This window comes from Andrena cerasifolii, chromosome 6, assembly GCF_050908995.1.
Source record: "Andrena cerasifolii isolate SP2316 chromosome 6, iyAndCera1_principal, whole genome shotgun sequence".
Classification (NCBI taxonomy): Eukaryota; Metazoa; Arthropoda; class Insecta; order Hymenoptera; family Andrenidae; genus Andrena; species Andrena cerasifolii.
Window position 1 is genome coordinate 13,619,481 of NC_135123.1, and position 14,877 is coordinate 13,634,357.

General features: G+C 47.4%; 1 protein-coding gene across 2 annotated transcripts in view; it reads left to right on the forward strand.

The window, feature by feature from the left end:
- Positions 1-14,877, forward strand: part of Sk (small conductance calcium-activated potassium channel) — a 166,969-nt gene that overhangs the window by 38,636 nt on the left and 113,456 nt on the right. For both annotated transcript variants that reach the window (XM_076814908.1, XM_076814909.1), the window contains exon 2: positions 9,703-10,208. In XM_076814908.1, coding sequence (XP_076671023.1) covers positions 9,745-10,208 — 464 coding nt within the window. In that variant the 5' untranslated portion in view covers positions 9,703-9,744. The remainder of the gene's footprint in view (positions 1-9,702; positions 10,209-14,877) is intronic.

The following is a 14,877-nucleotide window of genomic DNA, read 5'->3' on the forward strand; positions in this document are numbered from 1 at the left end:
CACAAAGTGGGCACAGGTGAGAAGAGCCTCCATTCTCTGCCTGCCATATTGCTTAATTAAGTTAATGGACGCTCATTATGCGCGGTCTAGTTCGAAGGCAGCCTGCCAAACGACGGCTTTCGTCTCGATAAGCGTCATCGATCGTCCATCGATCCTGCTTGATTTCGAACTCCCGCGACCGTGAACACTTTTCTAGCACGTTAACCCGGCTCGAGATGGAATCCGTGGCGGTCCCGGCGACCGCACTCAGCCCTCTAATTTTATCGTTTAATCAAGCATCTTAATTGAATAGTTTATTAAACGTAACAGACAGAAGCAAGCTGGCCGGTGCAAATGGTCGCGCAACTAGATCCCTCGAGTGGAAAATTTGCTTCCATGTTCCGCGAGTTTGAATTACCAACACTCGTTAATTTCCTTCGAGCTTCTTCGAGAGAAGCAGGCAATCTGGGACGGTGGGCAACGGACAACGATTCCTTCCATCAAGATATCATCTGTTCCTGCTAATTGGAAACAAAATATTCTAGATTAAACGCGTGTAGGGTAATTTGATTAACGTTTAAGGATGCGTCACTTAGTCGCAACAGCGTGAAGCTTCTTGAATAATTTACTTAGCCTTACAGGGGTAGGTATGCACGCGTGAAAATTTTGTATTCAAAGCAAACAGCCTCGGTCGATAGTTCGCACAAGGAACAAAGAGCGTATCGCGACGAACGCTGCAGTAAGGGAAACATTAGTCCCAGAGAACCAATTAGTTCTCATAATCTCTGGAATAAAAACTTACGAAACTACAGCCACGTTTCCCAAGGAGCACTCGCAGCACGGAGGCCGGAGTCTGCGCGATAATATTAGCATTACGATAAAATTCACCGCCGACGCGTTCCCCGACTTTGCAAAGGAACTCCCTCGCCGAGACTTCCGTTTCCAATCCACGAAAATGCGTACACGCTCCACGGGCACATTACCTTTGAAGTTCGTATCGCGGGCCATAGATGTTTCGCGGTATTAGAGCACATTAATTAGGTGCCATTGATCCTTGATACAGGTGCACATTAATTAGAGCGAATTCCTCGGGTGAGTTGTGCCCCCTACAAACTTGCACATTGGAAATTTCGGGCCACTGGAACATCACGAGAGATAGCTGGAATCTTTTCATCACTCGCTTCTTGTGAATAATATCGATGTACCGAATGCACAGTGTCCGAAACTCCAGCATACACTGCCGCGTGGAACTAGCATCGAGCAATTGGCAATGGTTTACTGTAGAATTGCATCGAACCAGATTTCTGAGTTTTAGCGCGCGTAGAATATTCAGAAACCATCCAAGCTCGCATTTTTCCCTCCCTTTTTCGCATGCACTACCGAGGTGCACTTTTGTCGACCGATCATCTCGCACCGGAATAAAAAGAAAACCGCTGGTTTCGTTTGCCGCATTGGAGGGAACGTTAAATCGCGTCGAAGTTGAAGCACCTTTGGGAGGCGGCGTGCATAAAAGCAGCCGCGTAGCGGTGGATTGTTGGTCGCAACTTCTGGAAAGTGGGAAGTTTCGTTCGTAACGCAGGCCTTCGTCGCACTTTTGCAAGTCTCGAACACCCCTCGCGATTCCAGCGAGTCCCATCGACTGGGCTTTATCATTGAATTTCTTGCGAAGCAGCAGAGGGTGTCGCATCACGCCCTGCGTGTGAAGCTTGCTTCCACGGAACGCGACATATGGTAGGATCTGCGTTATCTAGATTCCATTTCGATCTCTGTAGATTTCTGTTTCGAATGTTCAGAGGAGAGGAGCCGTCGATTTCTCATCAGAAATATCGTCGTTCCAAAGCAGATTTCACGCAAATCGATATTTGTGAAATTGCTAATATTCTCCACTCTAGTATAATTGTTTAACCGTCGAGCTTTTCTTAAGCGGCCTCGAATGGCAATTGGCGATCACTCGCGAGAATCGCGCCCAATTGTGCTGATGCGTGCGTGCGAGACACGTTCCCGCGAGATCGCAGGTGAACGCGGGGTGCAACATTACGTAAGCGAGGAATGGCAGCATATCGATCGCGGTCCGTACCATTAGATAGGCCTGTGTAAACATTTCGCGCGTTTCATTGGCGACGTTTCGTCGGCGTCGCCGGAGGAGGACGCATTAAGCTATCCGCAGGGATAAAAGAGAGATCACCGGGCAATACCTAATTGCCAGATAGAAACGATCGCAAACATCGATATGAAAGCATGGCCGGTGAACGTTTCTATCCCGGAGTTGTTCGTGGCGATAGGGACTTCGCGATGAACCCGTTGCTTGAAAATATTTACCCTTCGGCCTCTGCTATTAGCAAGTTTGCTTTGCAGACTACAGCCTTTGCTTCGCGGCCATTGAAAGCCACCGGATTGAAAAATATTCAAGCCGTGTTCCTATTAGGGTGGCGTAGGTGTCCCTGGCGGATGATTGTGAAGGGAAACTGTTATTCACTTTTGCCTCTTTACACTTTAAAGCCGTAGGTGCGAGCTATTTTATTTAGCATACGAATCCACTGAACTTCTCGTTCAAAGGAGCGATCTGATTATGGGTGTTTTGCAAGCTAAAACAGTCGCCGAAAGAAAAACGATATCGAGCTATGTATCTTTCGCCGCACGAACAGCTGGTGACAACATAACTCTCTTCAAAACTCTCCCCCATCCCTATCTGTCGTAAATCCTGCACACCGACTCGCAATTCGCCAGATACTCCGAATCCGGCCTCTAAACGCCAGATTCGCGGGAACGTGTGTCGCGTTATCGATACGCTGTAAAATCTTCGGGTTCGTTTAAACTTTCAGGTACGCGGATACCGGAGTTCCCGAATTTGCAATTTAATTTCAAGCTAATTTGAATCGAAAGCGAGGGAACGGGCGACACGGTGTCCGTGTGCCCGTGAAAACTTGAGCGCGTCGAAGGGAACTGTGGTCGAGCATAAATCAACGAGAGGGAATATTTAACCGGGATTTCACCGTTTTCCGTTCAGGATTTGGGGTATGGTCTCGCGGATCGTAGGGTCCACTGAGCATCGGGGGATATTTTCGTGAACGACAACTCGACTCCACGTTTGCGAGTAGTCGGACCGAGTATACCGCAACAGTGCTTCGTATGACAACTATAACAATGAACGTATAGGCTGACAACACAGTACTCGCGTCCTTGTGTATACGTTGCTCTGAATAAACCATGCGTTCGTAATTTTTTCAGCGTAGCGATTACACCTGCGCGATTAAACTATTAAAGCACTATCGATTCACTCGTGCTCGGGAATTTTAATCTGATTATCCCATTACGTGGCTAGACATGTCGTAACTAATGCTAGAAAGAAGTAACGACACTGCGTAGCGAACTCAGTGAACAATAACTCGATGCACATTAAAAAAAATAGGTTTAAATATGGATCATAAGTTTTCTCTCGTGTTTTCACGCGTCACGCGGGTCTATTTTCCCGCGTTCACTTCGCCGCAGCTGACTATCGAGCAACTTTTTCCCACATTTTACCACCCGACTAAACAGACTCTGTAACGTGACGCAGAACTAAGGCCGCGCGTTAAAGAAAAGACACTTAGTGGACGGCGAAGAGCTGGGGGGCGGTTTTAGTATTCCCCGCGAATCGGGGCACCAGTTTTGCTTCGCCTAGTGAAAAGTTTTTCGCTGCCTGTTAGGCGAGTAGTTCGTTAAACCGCAAGTTCGGAAGTGTCGAAGTCTGCTAGCTTGTAATTGGAGACAGATTGACTTAATTCATTTTTGCGCGGACGTGTATTCCTCTGCATCCCTTACGTCGGTCTTTTATCCTCCACTCTGGACTTCTCCAAGAATCATCCACCGTATTTCATCGTCTTCAGCCGCGCTACTTCCAACTCTCCATTTAAAATTTATTTCAATCTCCTTCCCAATTCTTTGCCACAGTAGTAGAAGTTTCCTTCCTCTCCCGTAAGAAAGCCTCCGTGTTGCAGGTGAGAAATTTCGCGGCGGCAGCTGCGCGTGCCGCTATCTAATCGAGCGGTTCAGCCTGAAATATCGGGCGCACCGTTTCAGATAACGAAAGCGAACGGAAGCGGAACGAAAGCGACACCCATGCCAGCGTGGCGCCCGCGTGAAGCGCGCTATCGGTTGAAATTCCGCCACCCTTCCATCCGGTTCTTCATCTCGGGCTACTTTACGGTCGTGTCCGCCGTTATCTGCCTTCCCCTCGTTGCATTCTGCCCCGCCTCAAGTCGGATCCCCTTACGTTCGACCCCCTTTATTGGCGGCTGTACGAGGCTGCGAGGGTGGAAGCGTTTAGCTTCGAGACTCTCCAGGATTTTTCCGTCCAAGGAATTCGCCCCCTCCTTGCCTGAGCGACGGCTAGATGTGTCTTTACGAGTACCTCGAGCTTCCTCTTACGACTCGATGAAATTCCAGTTTCCACGGATCCACTGACGATCGCGCGAATGGCAAACAATATGGTGGAAAATCACGCGTCTATTAAGGAATTGCACAACATCCGGGTGGATTTAACTCTGTGCAGGCAAAGTATTCGATCATCTTCAGGAGTATTGTTCTCCGAAATTGCTGTGATACGAATAACAACTGGATTAAGTTAATCCAGTAATGTTAAGGCCGCAGTGTTTATCAGTTGCGCAACAGGGATCAGCGTGGCTCGGCTCAATTCAACGTTGATCTTTGTCACTGGTTCTAACTTCACGCGAACTTAATAAGCTCAAGCTGATTCGACCCGACTCCACGCGATACTGGAACGCCAAACTAGCCCCGACTCCCTTCCAGCGCAAAGGGTTGCCCGCGACGCGCCTGCCGCGCTATCGAACTCTTATTAAACAGAGACGCGATACGACGGGTAGAGCCGAATGATATCTAATTAGGGGTTGTAACGAGCCTGGAACTCTGTGAAAAGTGCTCATTAGCGGCGAGGCTCGTGTGCTTCGTTCCTTGGTAAACCGAGAGGCTTGTGCACTGGTGTGTCGCAAACGAGCGCCAAGGAATTCTTACTGTTTCACTGTCAAACAATTCCTGGCTTAGGAATACATTTCTGAAAAAGTAGGAGAAACCTTTTCTGACGTCACTGGCAAATGTCAGGTCCCCGAAGCCCTCTCGAACTTGACGAAAGACCTACAAACGAAGGAAAATGAATGACGATAGTAGAAGAAAAAATGAACCGACCAGTTTTAATGAATTAGTGATGAGTCACGGGTGAAGCGCGGATCAGCGTCTCTCGAAGGAAGATCCTCGGAACGATGGCTGTCCTTTGGGCTTTCCTCGCGGCTCTAATTAATGGACAGCCATCCCGAGCGAACGTCGGCGTCAAACACGGCATCCAAGTGCGCCGCTGTGCCTGTCCTTCAGGTTTACATGTCCCAATTCCATAATGCCGACGAGAGCCACCTAAGAATACCCTTGGTCGCTGGTTTCAAGGCGAATTAAAGCGGCACCGATTCCCCTGTTACAGCGATTAATTTGTCACTCCCGCTCCCTCGAGCTCATCAGTCGGTACAGTTTAACGAGCCTACAGGCTGGCTGAGGTCGTTGCCGCGACGAGTTGAATTTTCATCGTGACGGGGGAAAGACAATTTGTGCGCTGTCCGAGCAGACGAATTGAGGGGAGGAAGCCCGGAAACGGGGGAGCGGAAGCATACAGCATCGGTTCACCTTTTATGGGGAGAGAGATTTATTGCGAAAGCCTCTACTCGCCTCCATTTTGTTGCAAACCACACTAAATTCACCGTGGCACGGTTAAGGAAGTAGAGCGTTAAGTGTTCTACGCGGGAGTACCTATGTACAGTTTTACAGTGGTTTCTGGTTGGCATCAAGTACGATCGTTTGGGGAACAGTGTGTTTGTTGAAGGAACGGTATCTTTTATGCAGTCGTAAAAGCAACAGTGGATTGGAATTGGAAGGTTCAGGAACTGATACGTCCGACTACGTTCGGATATATCTACTTATTTTATGGTTACCAATCCTCGAAGAGTTTCCATTTCACAAGAATGTATTGAAATGGAGTCTGAAAGGATGGGCAACAAGTTAATCGGACTCGATAGTTCCGTAATATCAGTTGTCTGACTATGGTAGTCCGTATCTACTTGAGAATACTACTTGCCGGAAAACTTTGCTTTCATCAGCTTATCCATACTGTGAAATTTGAAATAAAAAGGAACGGAATCAGTGAAAGCACGTGGTCTTTAAACAGGCTTACCGATCACTGCATCTGACTAATAATGGACACGGTACCTGAGCCTTCGTTGCTAAAACATCCGTCACCAACCAGACGCGCTGTCATCAAAGGCAATCAGCAAGCCAGTTGTGGACTTTCAGCAAGCCATTCGAACGTGGAGTCCTGGCTTGTTCTTTGCCCGAAAGCCTCGTGGATAAGCACGAACACTTGCGCAAACATACAGGAACCTATTTTCGTGACGAGACTACTGCGGTGTCGCTTTGCGAGAGGAGGCGCGACCAGAGCAAACGAGCAGCATGCTTTCAAGCAACAAGCGTGTCCATACGCCGTTCCGCTCCTAATGCGTACGGCTTCGTCGCGACAATATTATAAAGAGAGGAAGGAACGTTCACGTGGAACTGTTCTACCGCCCAGGGGCTTTGCTTCGAAGCCGTGCGCGATAAAAGGCGAAGAAATTGTCTCGGTGAATGCGGGGCTTCTTGCGCTGCGCGCTCCTCCTTCCACTTCCCTTTTGACCAGCATGTTGCCTGGAGAAACCATCGGACAAGCACAAAAGATGCATAAGAGTTCGAGGCTGGGAATAATTTGTAACAAATTGATGTAAGAAGTTTACTTTATTAGATCGAATTTATTTTCACTGACCTATTTCCATGAGTGAATGATCAGTGATGCGGTTATGTTGGGCTACGCTTTGGAATGAAAGCGAGTCAGGCCTCGACGTTCTCAGTGTTAAAAGAGTTTACGTTTATTCAAATAGTCGACCATGAAATGTTTACACAGAGTCGTGCTGCTTTCTTGGGAATGTTACTCGTCGACCCGTCCACTTTTCCGCCAAGCACGAAAATAACTTCCGTCGCCGGCGAAATGCAAATGCAACATCCAGAATGTTTAGAAACTTGCCACGCGGCTCGGCCTCGCGGAGCTTCGCGTTTTCAACTTTTCACCCTCGCCTCTCTTCTCGTCCCAGGCAAATCTCTAGCGAGTTACTTGAAACGTATGATATTGTTCCGCCACATCGCAACGACACGGCGCGATGGATGCGGAATATTTCGCGGAACTATTCGTGTCGAAGGCTCGAACGAAGAAATTCTTAACATTTTCGACCGAGCGTTATTTGCCAACTCCCTTGATTATTATCCGCAATCGATGTTCGCGTATGAGGCTTGGCGATATGCTGATGTTTATATTTGCGTGGGCGCAGTGGATGGAATATAACGGAAATATACACGAATTACCGAGGTTCGAAGTATTGGATCAATTTTCGAAAATGCGTTCAACTATTCAGATTTCCCTGGAGGGAAAATAATATTGACTGTGTTCTGTAGGAACTCTTCAGCGAACGTCGGAGGTGCTTAATTCGTAAGCTAGGTAATACTTATCGGCGTAACTACTTTCGCATATAAAAAGGAAATTTTAACGCCTTAGCAACTTATTAAGCAAACTCGTAGGAAGTAAATTCTTATAAATGTGTTCTGGATCCCATGAATAACTCGTGGAAACAATATCATCCCTGTTTACGTTGCGAGGGAAATATTGTTGAGGAAGCTAATAACGCGGACCAATTTTGTGTAAAGAACAATATAAAACGGACCAGAAGTACCTGAGGTATCCAAAGAATCCAGAGTCTGACGTCCGGTCTGATCTTGCTATCAGTTTCTTGAAAATATAACACAGTGGAGAAGCTAGGGTACATAGTAGCTCGCTATTTTCCTGTATTTTCCAATCTTCCTCGCCGACGTTATTAAAAATTGTAAGTATTCGATCAATACAGAAGGCTGTGCGAGGCTGGTAATGAGGGAAAGCAAAGTTTAGGGAGGCGTTTACCAGTTTCAGTAGAGAAAACTGAATGTTGAATGAAATTGCTACTAAATCTGTGAATGTGACTTTAATCCTTATTGTGAGTCGTGTCTGACCACTGACGATCCATTTCCCCTGGCAGCCTTCTACCTCGTTTCTCTCTTGCACTCCACTTGCACGAGTCACTTTTTCCTTCTAAATGGAACTGAAAAGAGCTACTGACCTACACGCGATCATGAACGTAATAGGTCCAGCGAATCATGGAAATGAAATCCCCGTTCGCGTCCAATTCGGCGAACGTAAATGAGGAATAATGGATGAGCAGAAGGCTGGCGGGCCTTTTTCGCTCACCGACGGAAAAAAAAAACTGCCAGCTATCTCGAAATGAATGCCACGATGTGTGCACGCTGCAATTTATACGAATAACCGATTGCTGACTGCACGCAAATTTCGAGCGCGGCAAATTGTCAAAAAATTGGCCGCGAGCGTGCCTTGTCTTTTCCAGGCCTGCAGAGAATGTTAATGGGAATTCCGGCCACTCTTTTTCGTCTCATCTGCAACCCAATCGAAATATTCTAATGGAGACGACAAAAGACAGAAAAAAAGGCTATGCTGGTTGAACTAGTTGAAATTGTGATCGCGTCTTGCTTACCATTAGAAGTTTCATCGCAAATAACCAACCCTCCAATTAAAACTGGCCCAATTAAAAGTTGTACAACTCCGTTAAGAAGTTAAGATCACACTCGAGGCAGCGAATCGGGTCTTGAGAAGTGAAAGTCGTCAAGTTTTGGGGTCAAATATCGTGGAAATATTCTAAGCACCGTGACGAGAGCTGGTGGCTATGACTTTTATGGATTTGCTAGGAGTTTCTAAGATTTGTGAATTAATTTCCCTGCGACTGATAGTGCAGTGAACGCAGGGTACATCGAACTTTGCACAAATACTGATAGCTTCTGCTGAAATCTAAGAGTAATTTAGCAGAGGCTCTAATTATAATAAATTCTTTAATTTTGTATACTCGTTAGTGAAATCCCGACTTGAAATCGCCGGGTGTACCAGAAAATCACGACGAAATTCGCGAACTAGCGGGGTTGAGTGCTGGTCAAACCTGTGTATTTCAACGGGTACGTGACGAGACTGCGCGACGAAAGTGTGACGGGCGATAAATCAGCGTGAAAGCGGCGAGAAGAAAGCGAAAACGAAGAGCCACAAGCTGCCTGTTCAGAGAGGCGGCTTCCACCAACGCCAGCCGGTTTAGGAGTCGATACTCCAAGTTCCTAAGGACAACTATATCCGACCGCTTTGTCCATCGACGCTGAAAATCGATATTCACGCGTGGCTTGGGAACTCCGTAACATTGATCCTTGGATTCCGCTGGTTCAGCTCAATCACCGGGGGTTGAAGAACCCCGTGTCACACTCGCTTCTAGAGAGCGGGAAATCGTTTTATAGAAAAGTGAATGAGCCGCTTAGCGGTTCGAAGTCTAGGGTAGCATTTCACCTGTTTGCAGGCTGATTGAGGCATAGTTTAGATCTCTTCTAACCGAACGTAGCAGAAATAATCTAAAGCTCCTCGGGCTCCCTATCCACGATATCGATTATCTAAGATGTATAACCTTTACCTACTTTGACATATTACTACGGTCCGTACATCGAAAGCTCAACCATCAACTTCTCTACCAGCACCCCTAGTTCCTAATATGATACTAACGAATCCACGTGTCGTTTCTGTTGCAGGAAATGGCCACGTGACGCGACAGCCGAGAACCCGGCCGCAAGATGAATACGAACGGCAACGTCGGCTCCCAGGAGGGTGGTAACGGTACCGATTATGGTTCCAGCGAGGAGACGGCCGCCCTGCTAAGCAGGGCGCCACCGCCGCCGGTCGTGGTTGCCGCGGCGTCTCAGGGCAAGCCGGTGCTCACGCGACAGGATCGAGCAACATTTTTGGTTGCCTCGCCACAGTTGTCCGTCTCGGGGCTCGGCGGCTCCGAGGAGAGCGGCACCAACGAGGATCCGGCCACGAGATCGGTACCGGACATCGAGCTTCACTGCAGACTCGACTACGAGGCCCAACCGCAGCCGCAGCCGCCGCAGCCGCCGCCGCAAACGCAGGTCCAGCAAACGGTCGTGCCTACTATTTACCGGTCCAGGCAGTCGTCCCATCAGCACAGGTGCCGTTGCGACCGGAGGGACTCGTTGGCACCTTCTTCAGCTCTGCACCTGGCAAGGAGCGTCTCTAGGTGAGTACCACTTTTCCCCTTTCCGACGTTTCAACGTCACTTCACTACACGAGCCAGCCTTTTACTGGGTCAGCTGTTTCCTTTGTATCGTGTATGTACATGCGTATTCGGGGTATTATGTGTATATATGGAGGGCGGGGGTTACTCCTGCTTTTGGAGATTTCTCGCTGGCAGTGTCATCTGGTGATTAGTTTCTCTTCCTGTGTAAGGAACTCCTGGGAAAGGCATTGCAGGGTGGAAAGAATTTCGTCTTTGAACAACGTTATCTGCGATAGTCACCTGCAATCCCCGCGCATGCATTCCAACTGGTGCTCTACTCTGCAGTAGCTTGTAATCGAATGAAAGCGATTCGTACGATTCTGAGGGACCGTTCTTGTTGTAATTAAAGTCAACGAACTAATCGCGGCTTCCTGGAAATATTCAAGCCCCTATCTGTTATCTGGGGAAGCTGGCCGTGGCAGCCGTTACGGGGTGAATCTCTAACTCAACAGAATGCGAGGCGCGGGACTGTTTGGGGTAGCGTTGCGGGGAAAGTTTCAATTTATGTAACTGGCGAAGTTTAGGGGTTCCGACACTGTTCCCAGTCAAGTCGAAGGGGAGTTGTTACAGAATGTAACACGAACGAACCTTCGGAGCACCAGCATCCCTAACGTTCACGCGGTGCGGGTCGCTTAGTGTAACTGCCAACTTGACGTGCTCTCATCTCCTGTTAAATAATCGCGCGAGTTTCACTCCAAGACGCTTGATTGATTTCTGGCAAGTTTTTTTTTATTGTTTCTAGTTAATTACTAGGTACTAGAAATTCAGTTCTTGGGGTCTCTCATAGAACGAGCACGCGTTCTGGGAAACAGGAAGCACGGTGTATTAAAAGAGGATCGCATAGGTCTCTCTATGGAACTAGCTTCCATCAGGATTTTGCGATATAGTTGAGCTAATAGCTCCCAGCGACGATGAACGATAAATTCTTCCCACGGAATTTTGTTAGGGGGCAATTCACCGCCTTCCCTCCGATAACTTCGGTCGGTTTCCTGTTTCCGAAAAGGGCTTTACGCGCGAAGGTTTCCATGGAACGGCGCAGAGTGTTAAGCTCCGACCCCGTTTCGGAATCCTCCGTGATCCAGCAACTTGTGTTGCCAGGAATGGCTGCTATTTCCTATTTCCGAATTCGCGGCGACCCCCTATATCGTTATACGTCGTAAAGCAAAGTGCCACGCGCTGGCTCGCGGGGAGAAAGGGGCTATAATTCAGGGAATCATGGTAGGACCGGTGATACCTACTTTATGAGATGTGCCAGATGCTCCAGGCAATTTCTAGCTTTTAATTAGCGTAGTGCAGTCACTTAGGAGGAAAACAAGGAGCGTCTGTATATAGTGGATCACATGTAATTTATAGTTTACTCGATAGTGACCAATTAGAATTCTCCTAATAAGTTAAAATTTGAAGCTCGTGAAGCAATCCTTGACAAGGCAAGAAGCATTTCAAATTCGAAAAGAGGAATCTACAAAGAGAAGAGAGTCTTCAACGTATAACGAAAGCTGTACAAAGAGTGACAAGTATATGGACCAGAGATCTTAAAGTTGGCGCAGCGTAATGTCAGGCTGTCCGAAGAGGGTGCAAGGCGAGCTAACATTGTTCAGTCAACGGTGACTTACGCTCGGTAATAATTTTACCAGGCTCGCTCATACTCGCCGAGGCGTCACGCGCATAGTCTCCAGTCTATTCAAAATACATCTGGCACACACCGTATTCCGGGTTAGATTCCCTCTATAGGTATATCCTACGGAAGTCATCTTATTCGCCTCACCGGCTGCAACTCTATTTACGGCACTGTATCTCCTCAATCGCTCTCATTCGTTCGCTCTTATTATATTCTGTCCGTTCGTTGAGGAGTTGTTTGCTGGACAATATATCTTTGTACTCCCGTACAGCGAAGGGAGGAGAAAGAGAAATACGAAATGTAAACGACACCCTTGCTGAACCGCCATTTATCACAGGGTCCCATCGATCTCACATTGGATCGCTCGAGCAATTTTTCAGGTTCCTTCGTGCGCGAAAGACTTTGAAATTTTCAGCACCACCTCTCGAGTACCTTCCATGGTAACTTTGCGACCAAATATTCAAAATGTGTGGAGACGTGCTGCTTCGACTGTCGCGAGGTCTTTGAAGCTCCCAAACGAAATATAATAGTATCTCACAAACAGATGCCTTGACGCGTCGATTTTCCATGCAGCTGTTTGAAAAGCATTCCATCAGACATGCATATAGGATCCCTGCCTGCCTCTTCCTGAAATTTCGAAACTTGAGGATCTCCTAAAGGCATCCGTGTCGAATACTGTCGAGCCCAATGATTTTCCGGTGCTCGTTGGAGCGACGAATCGTTTGGGCTCCCGTCAAAAGGATCGCCAGATCGAGGAATCTCGTGTTCCGCGGGAAAAGTGGTGGAGCAAAAGGTCAAAATCGGCCACTTTCTCCGGTATTCTTGCGCAATTCCGGCGGAATCGTAGCCGCGATGAAAGCCAGCCTATCCTTGGGGAAATGTTCTGCCAGGATTCTTTTTTCGCCGCGATTACCGTCCATGCGGAAGCCGGTTCCCTATTTCTATCTGGCCGTAACCGAAATTTCTTGCAGGCCAAACGACCCGGCGCTTATTTCCGCCTTTGAGACGCCGTTGTTGGCTTTTACTAGGTCGAAGATCGAATTCTGAGAGGCGAGGAGACGTCGGCCGCACAGCCATACGAGGAAGAAGACCTACCAACGAGGACCTCGAATTTCAAGGGTCGAGGGAAGACTCGACAGCGATGTCCTCAGTCCCCAGGGATAGAGATTGTTGGCAATGTTTTCCCGATGCTTCTTCACTCGGTCGGGTCTATCGATAGCTAGCAGTCTGTGGATTGACAGAGCATGGGAAAGTGGGTATTCGTATTTTTATACGAAGATATCGGATTTCGAGTCTCTTGTAATGTTTCTATACAACTGCTTTGTGCTGCTCTTCGTTGGATATTCTGAGTGGAAGTGGAATTCAGGGCTTTGATGGTAGTATTTGAAGGAACGTTTCGTTTTTGAATTTTTAAGGATATTTGAAGTGCAACAGATCACAAGAATGTCACAGAGTGGCAGGATAACCGCGTTCGTTCTGGAATGAACGTTACTATTCTGACAGGAATGCACATAGTACCCGAATCTAATGAATTTCTAAGGGTTTTCTGAGTGAAGCTTGCGCAAAACGACTAGTTGAAACGCAGAGAGCATAGGGGCCAGCAAGGTGTGTTCATTGAAATAACATATGGGCTCGCATATAATATCCAACAGCGACCGAGACCTTTAGAGTAACGCCGGTACGGTAAAGGATGAAGCCGGCTTTTCCAGGATCTTCCGTCATATTCTTCCGCGAGAGTATCTTAAGGGCTTGAGAAGAATTGGAAGGGGAAACTCTGAGGTAAATCCTCGACGCCTGCACGTGGCTCTCCTCAACAACAACTCTGGAAAAGCTTAACGATCAAACGTTACACAGAGCGAAGAGACCGGTCGTCGACAGAGAATTCGGAATGTGATTTACAGAAACGGTAGCGAAGTTCGTCAGGAGAATTTCGTTGTTCGCGAAAATTTCGTGTATTTCTCCTGAAAATTGCCTGCAAGCTGTTCCACGTAATTGCGACTTTCTGTGAAATTCCGGTGTAATGCCGTTAAGACGCGAACACCGTGACTGTCCTTAATCAAATGCAAAAAGTAATTAGCATATTCCAGTTTTGTTTGCAACGAAGCAACGCGATCCACATTTGTGCCCGTTAACCTCCTTATTTGTAAGCTAATATTTGCCACGCGTGAGACCACCTAAGTAACTTGCAAATTAACCCCAGCGGATGCAATTCTAGCCGGATGCCCATTGCCGAACCCGTACGCAACGGTGTCTCGTATTAATATTAGGAGTTCATTAAATTCGGACTTTCTTCGGCCGGGGATAATGGCCTGAATAATTCAAACTAGTCTGCCTAATAGTGTCTGCCATACCGTAATTAGCATATTCAAATTCTTCTATGTACGGCTGGTTATTATGCCGATCCATCGCGATGGTTCGTATCGATAAGTAGCCACTGGCTATCCCACGCGGCAGGCATTGCTCAAGTTCACTGTATATATTGTACACATATATGTGCACAGCGTATTGTGGGTGATAGTTCTGTTGGCATTCAACGTGTTTACCAGTTGTATAAGATAATTACCTCCCAATGGCCGAAGTTGACAATGGCGTCTCCTGTTCATTAGGCGAAACTTCATTAGGGGCAGGGCGCGATGCGTTGGGCCGATCGATTTGCCCGCGATAATATTATAACGTTATTAAGTGGTGCTCATCGTGATGTTATAATCAAGTCCGACGTCGGGGGCGAAGAGCTTAGCGCTCCTATTAAGAAGGGAGCGCGTAGTTAGGGGCTTAATGTAATTTTAATTGGGACATGGCATAATGAAACATAAAGTGCGTGAATGTATAATCGTGCCTGCCACCTCTTACTGTAAGGGAAATTCGTTGGATTATGACTTCACATCAAGCATCCTTGGGTTACTTCATCTCCGAATGGAACAATCTGAATTAAACTACACATGATGGAATTGCTCGGGGAGTCCAGGCAAACTTTCAGAATTTAAGTTGCTTGGTACTATCGAATCTAGTGGC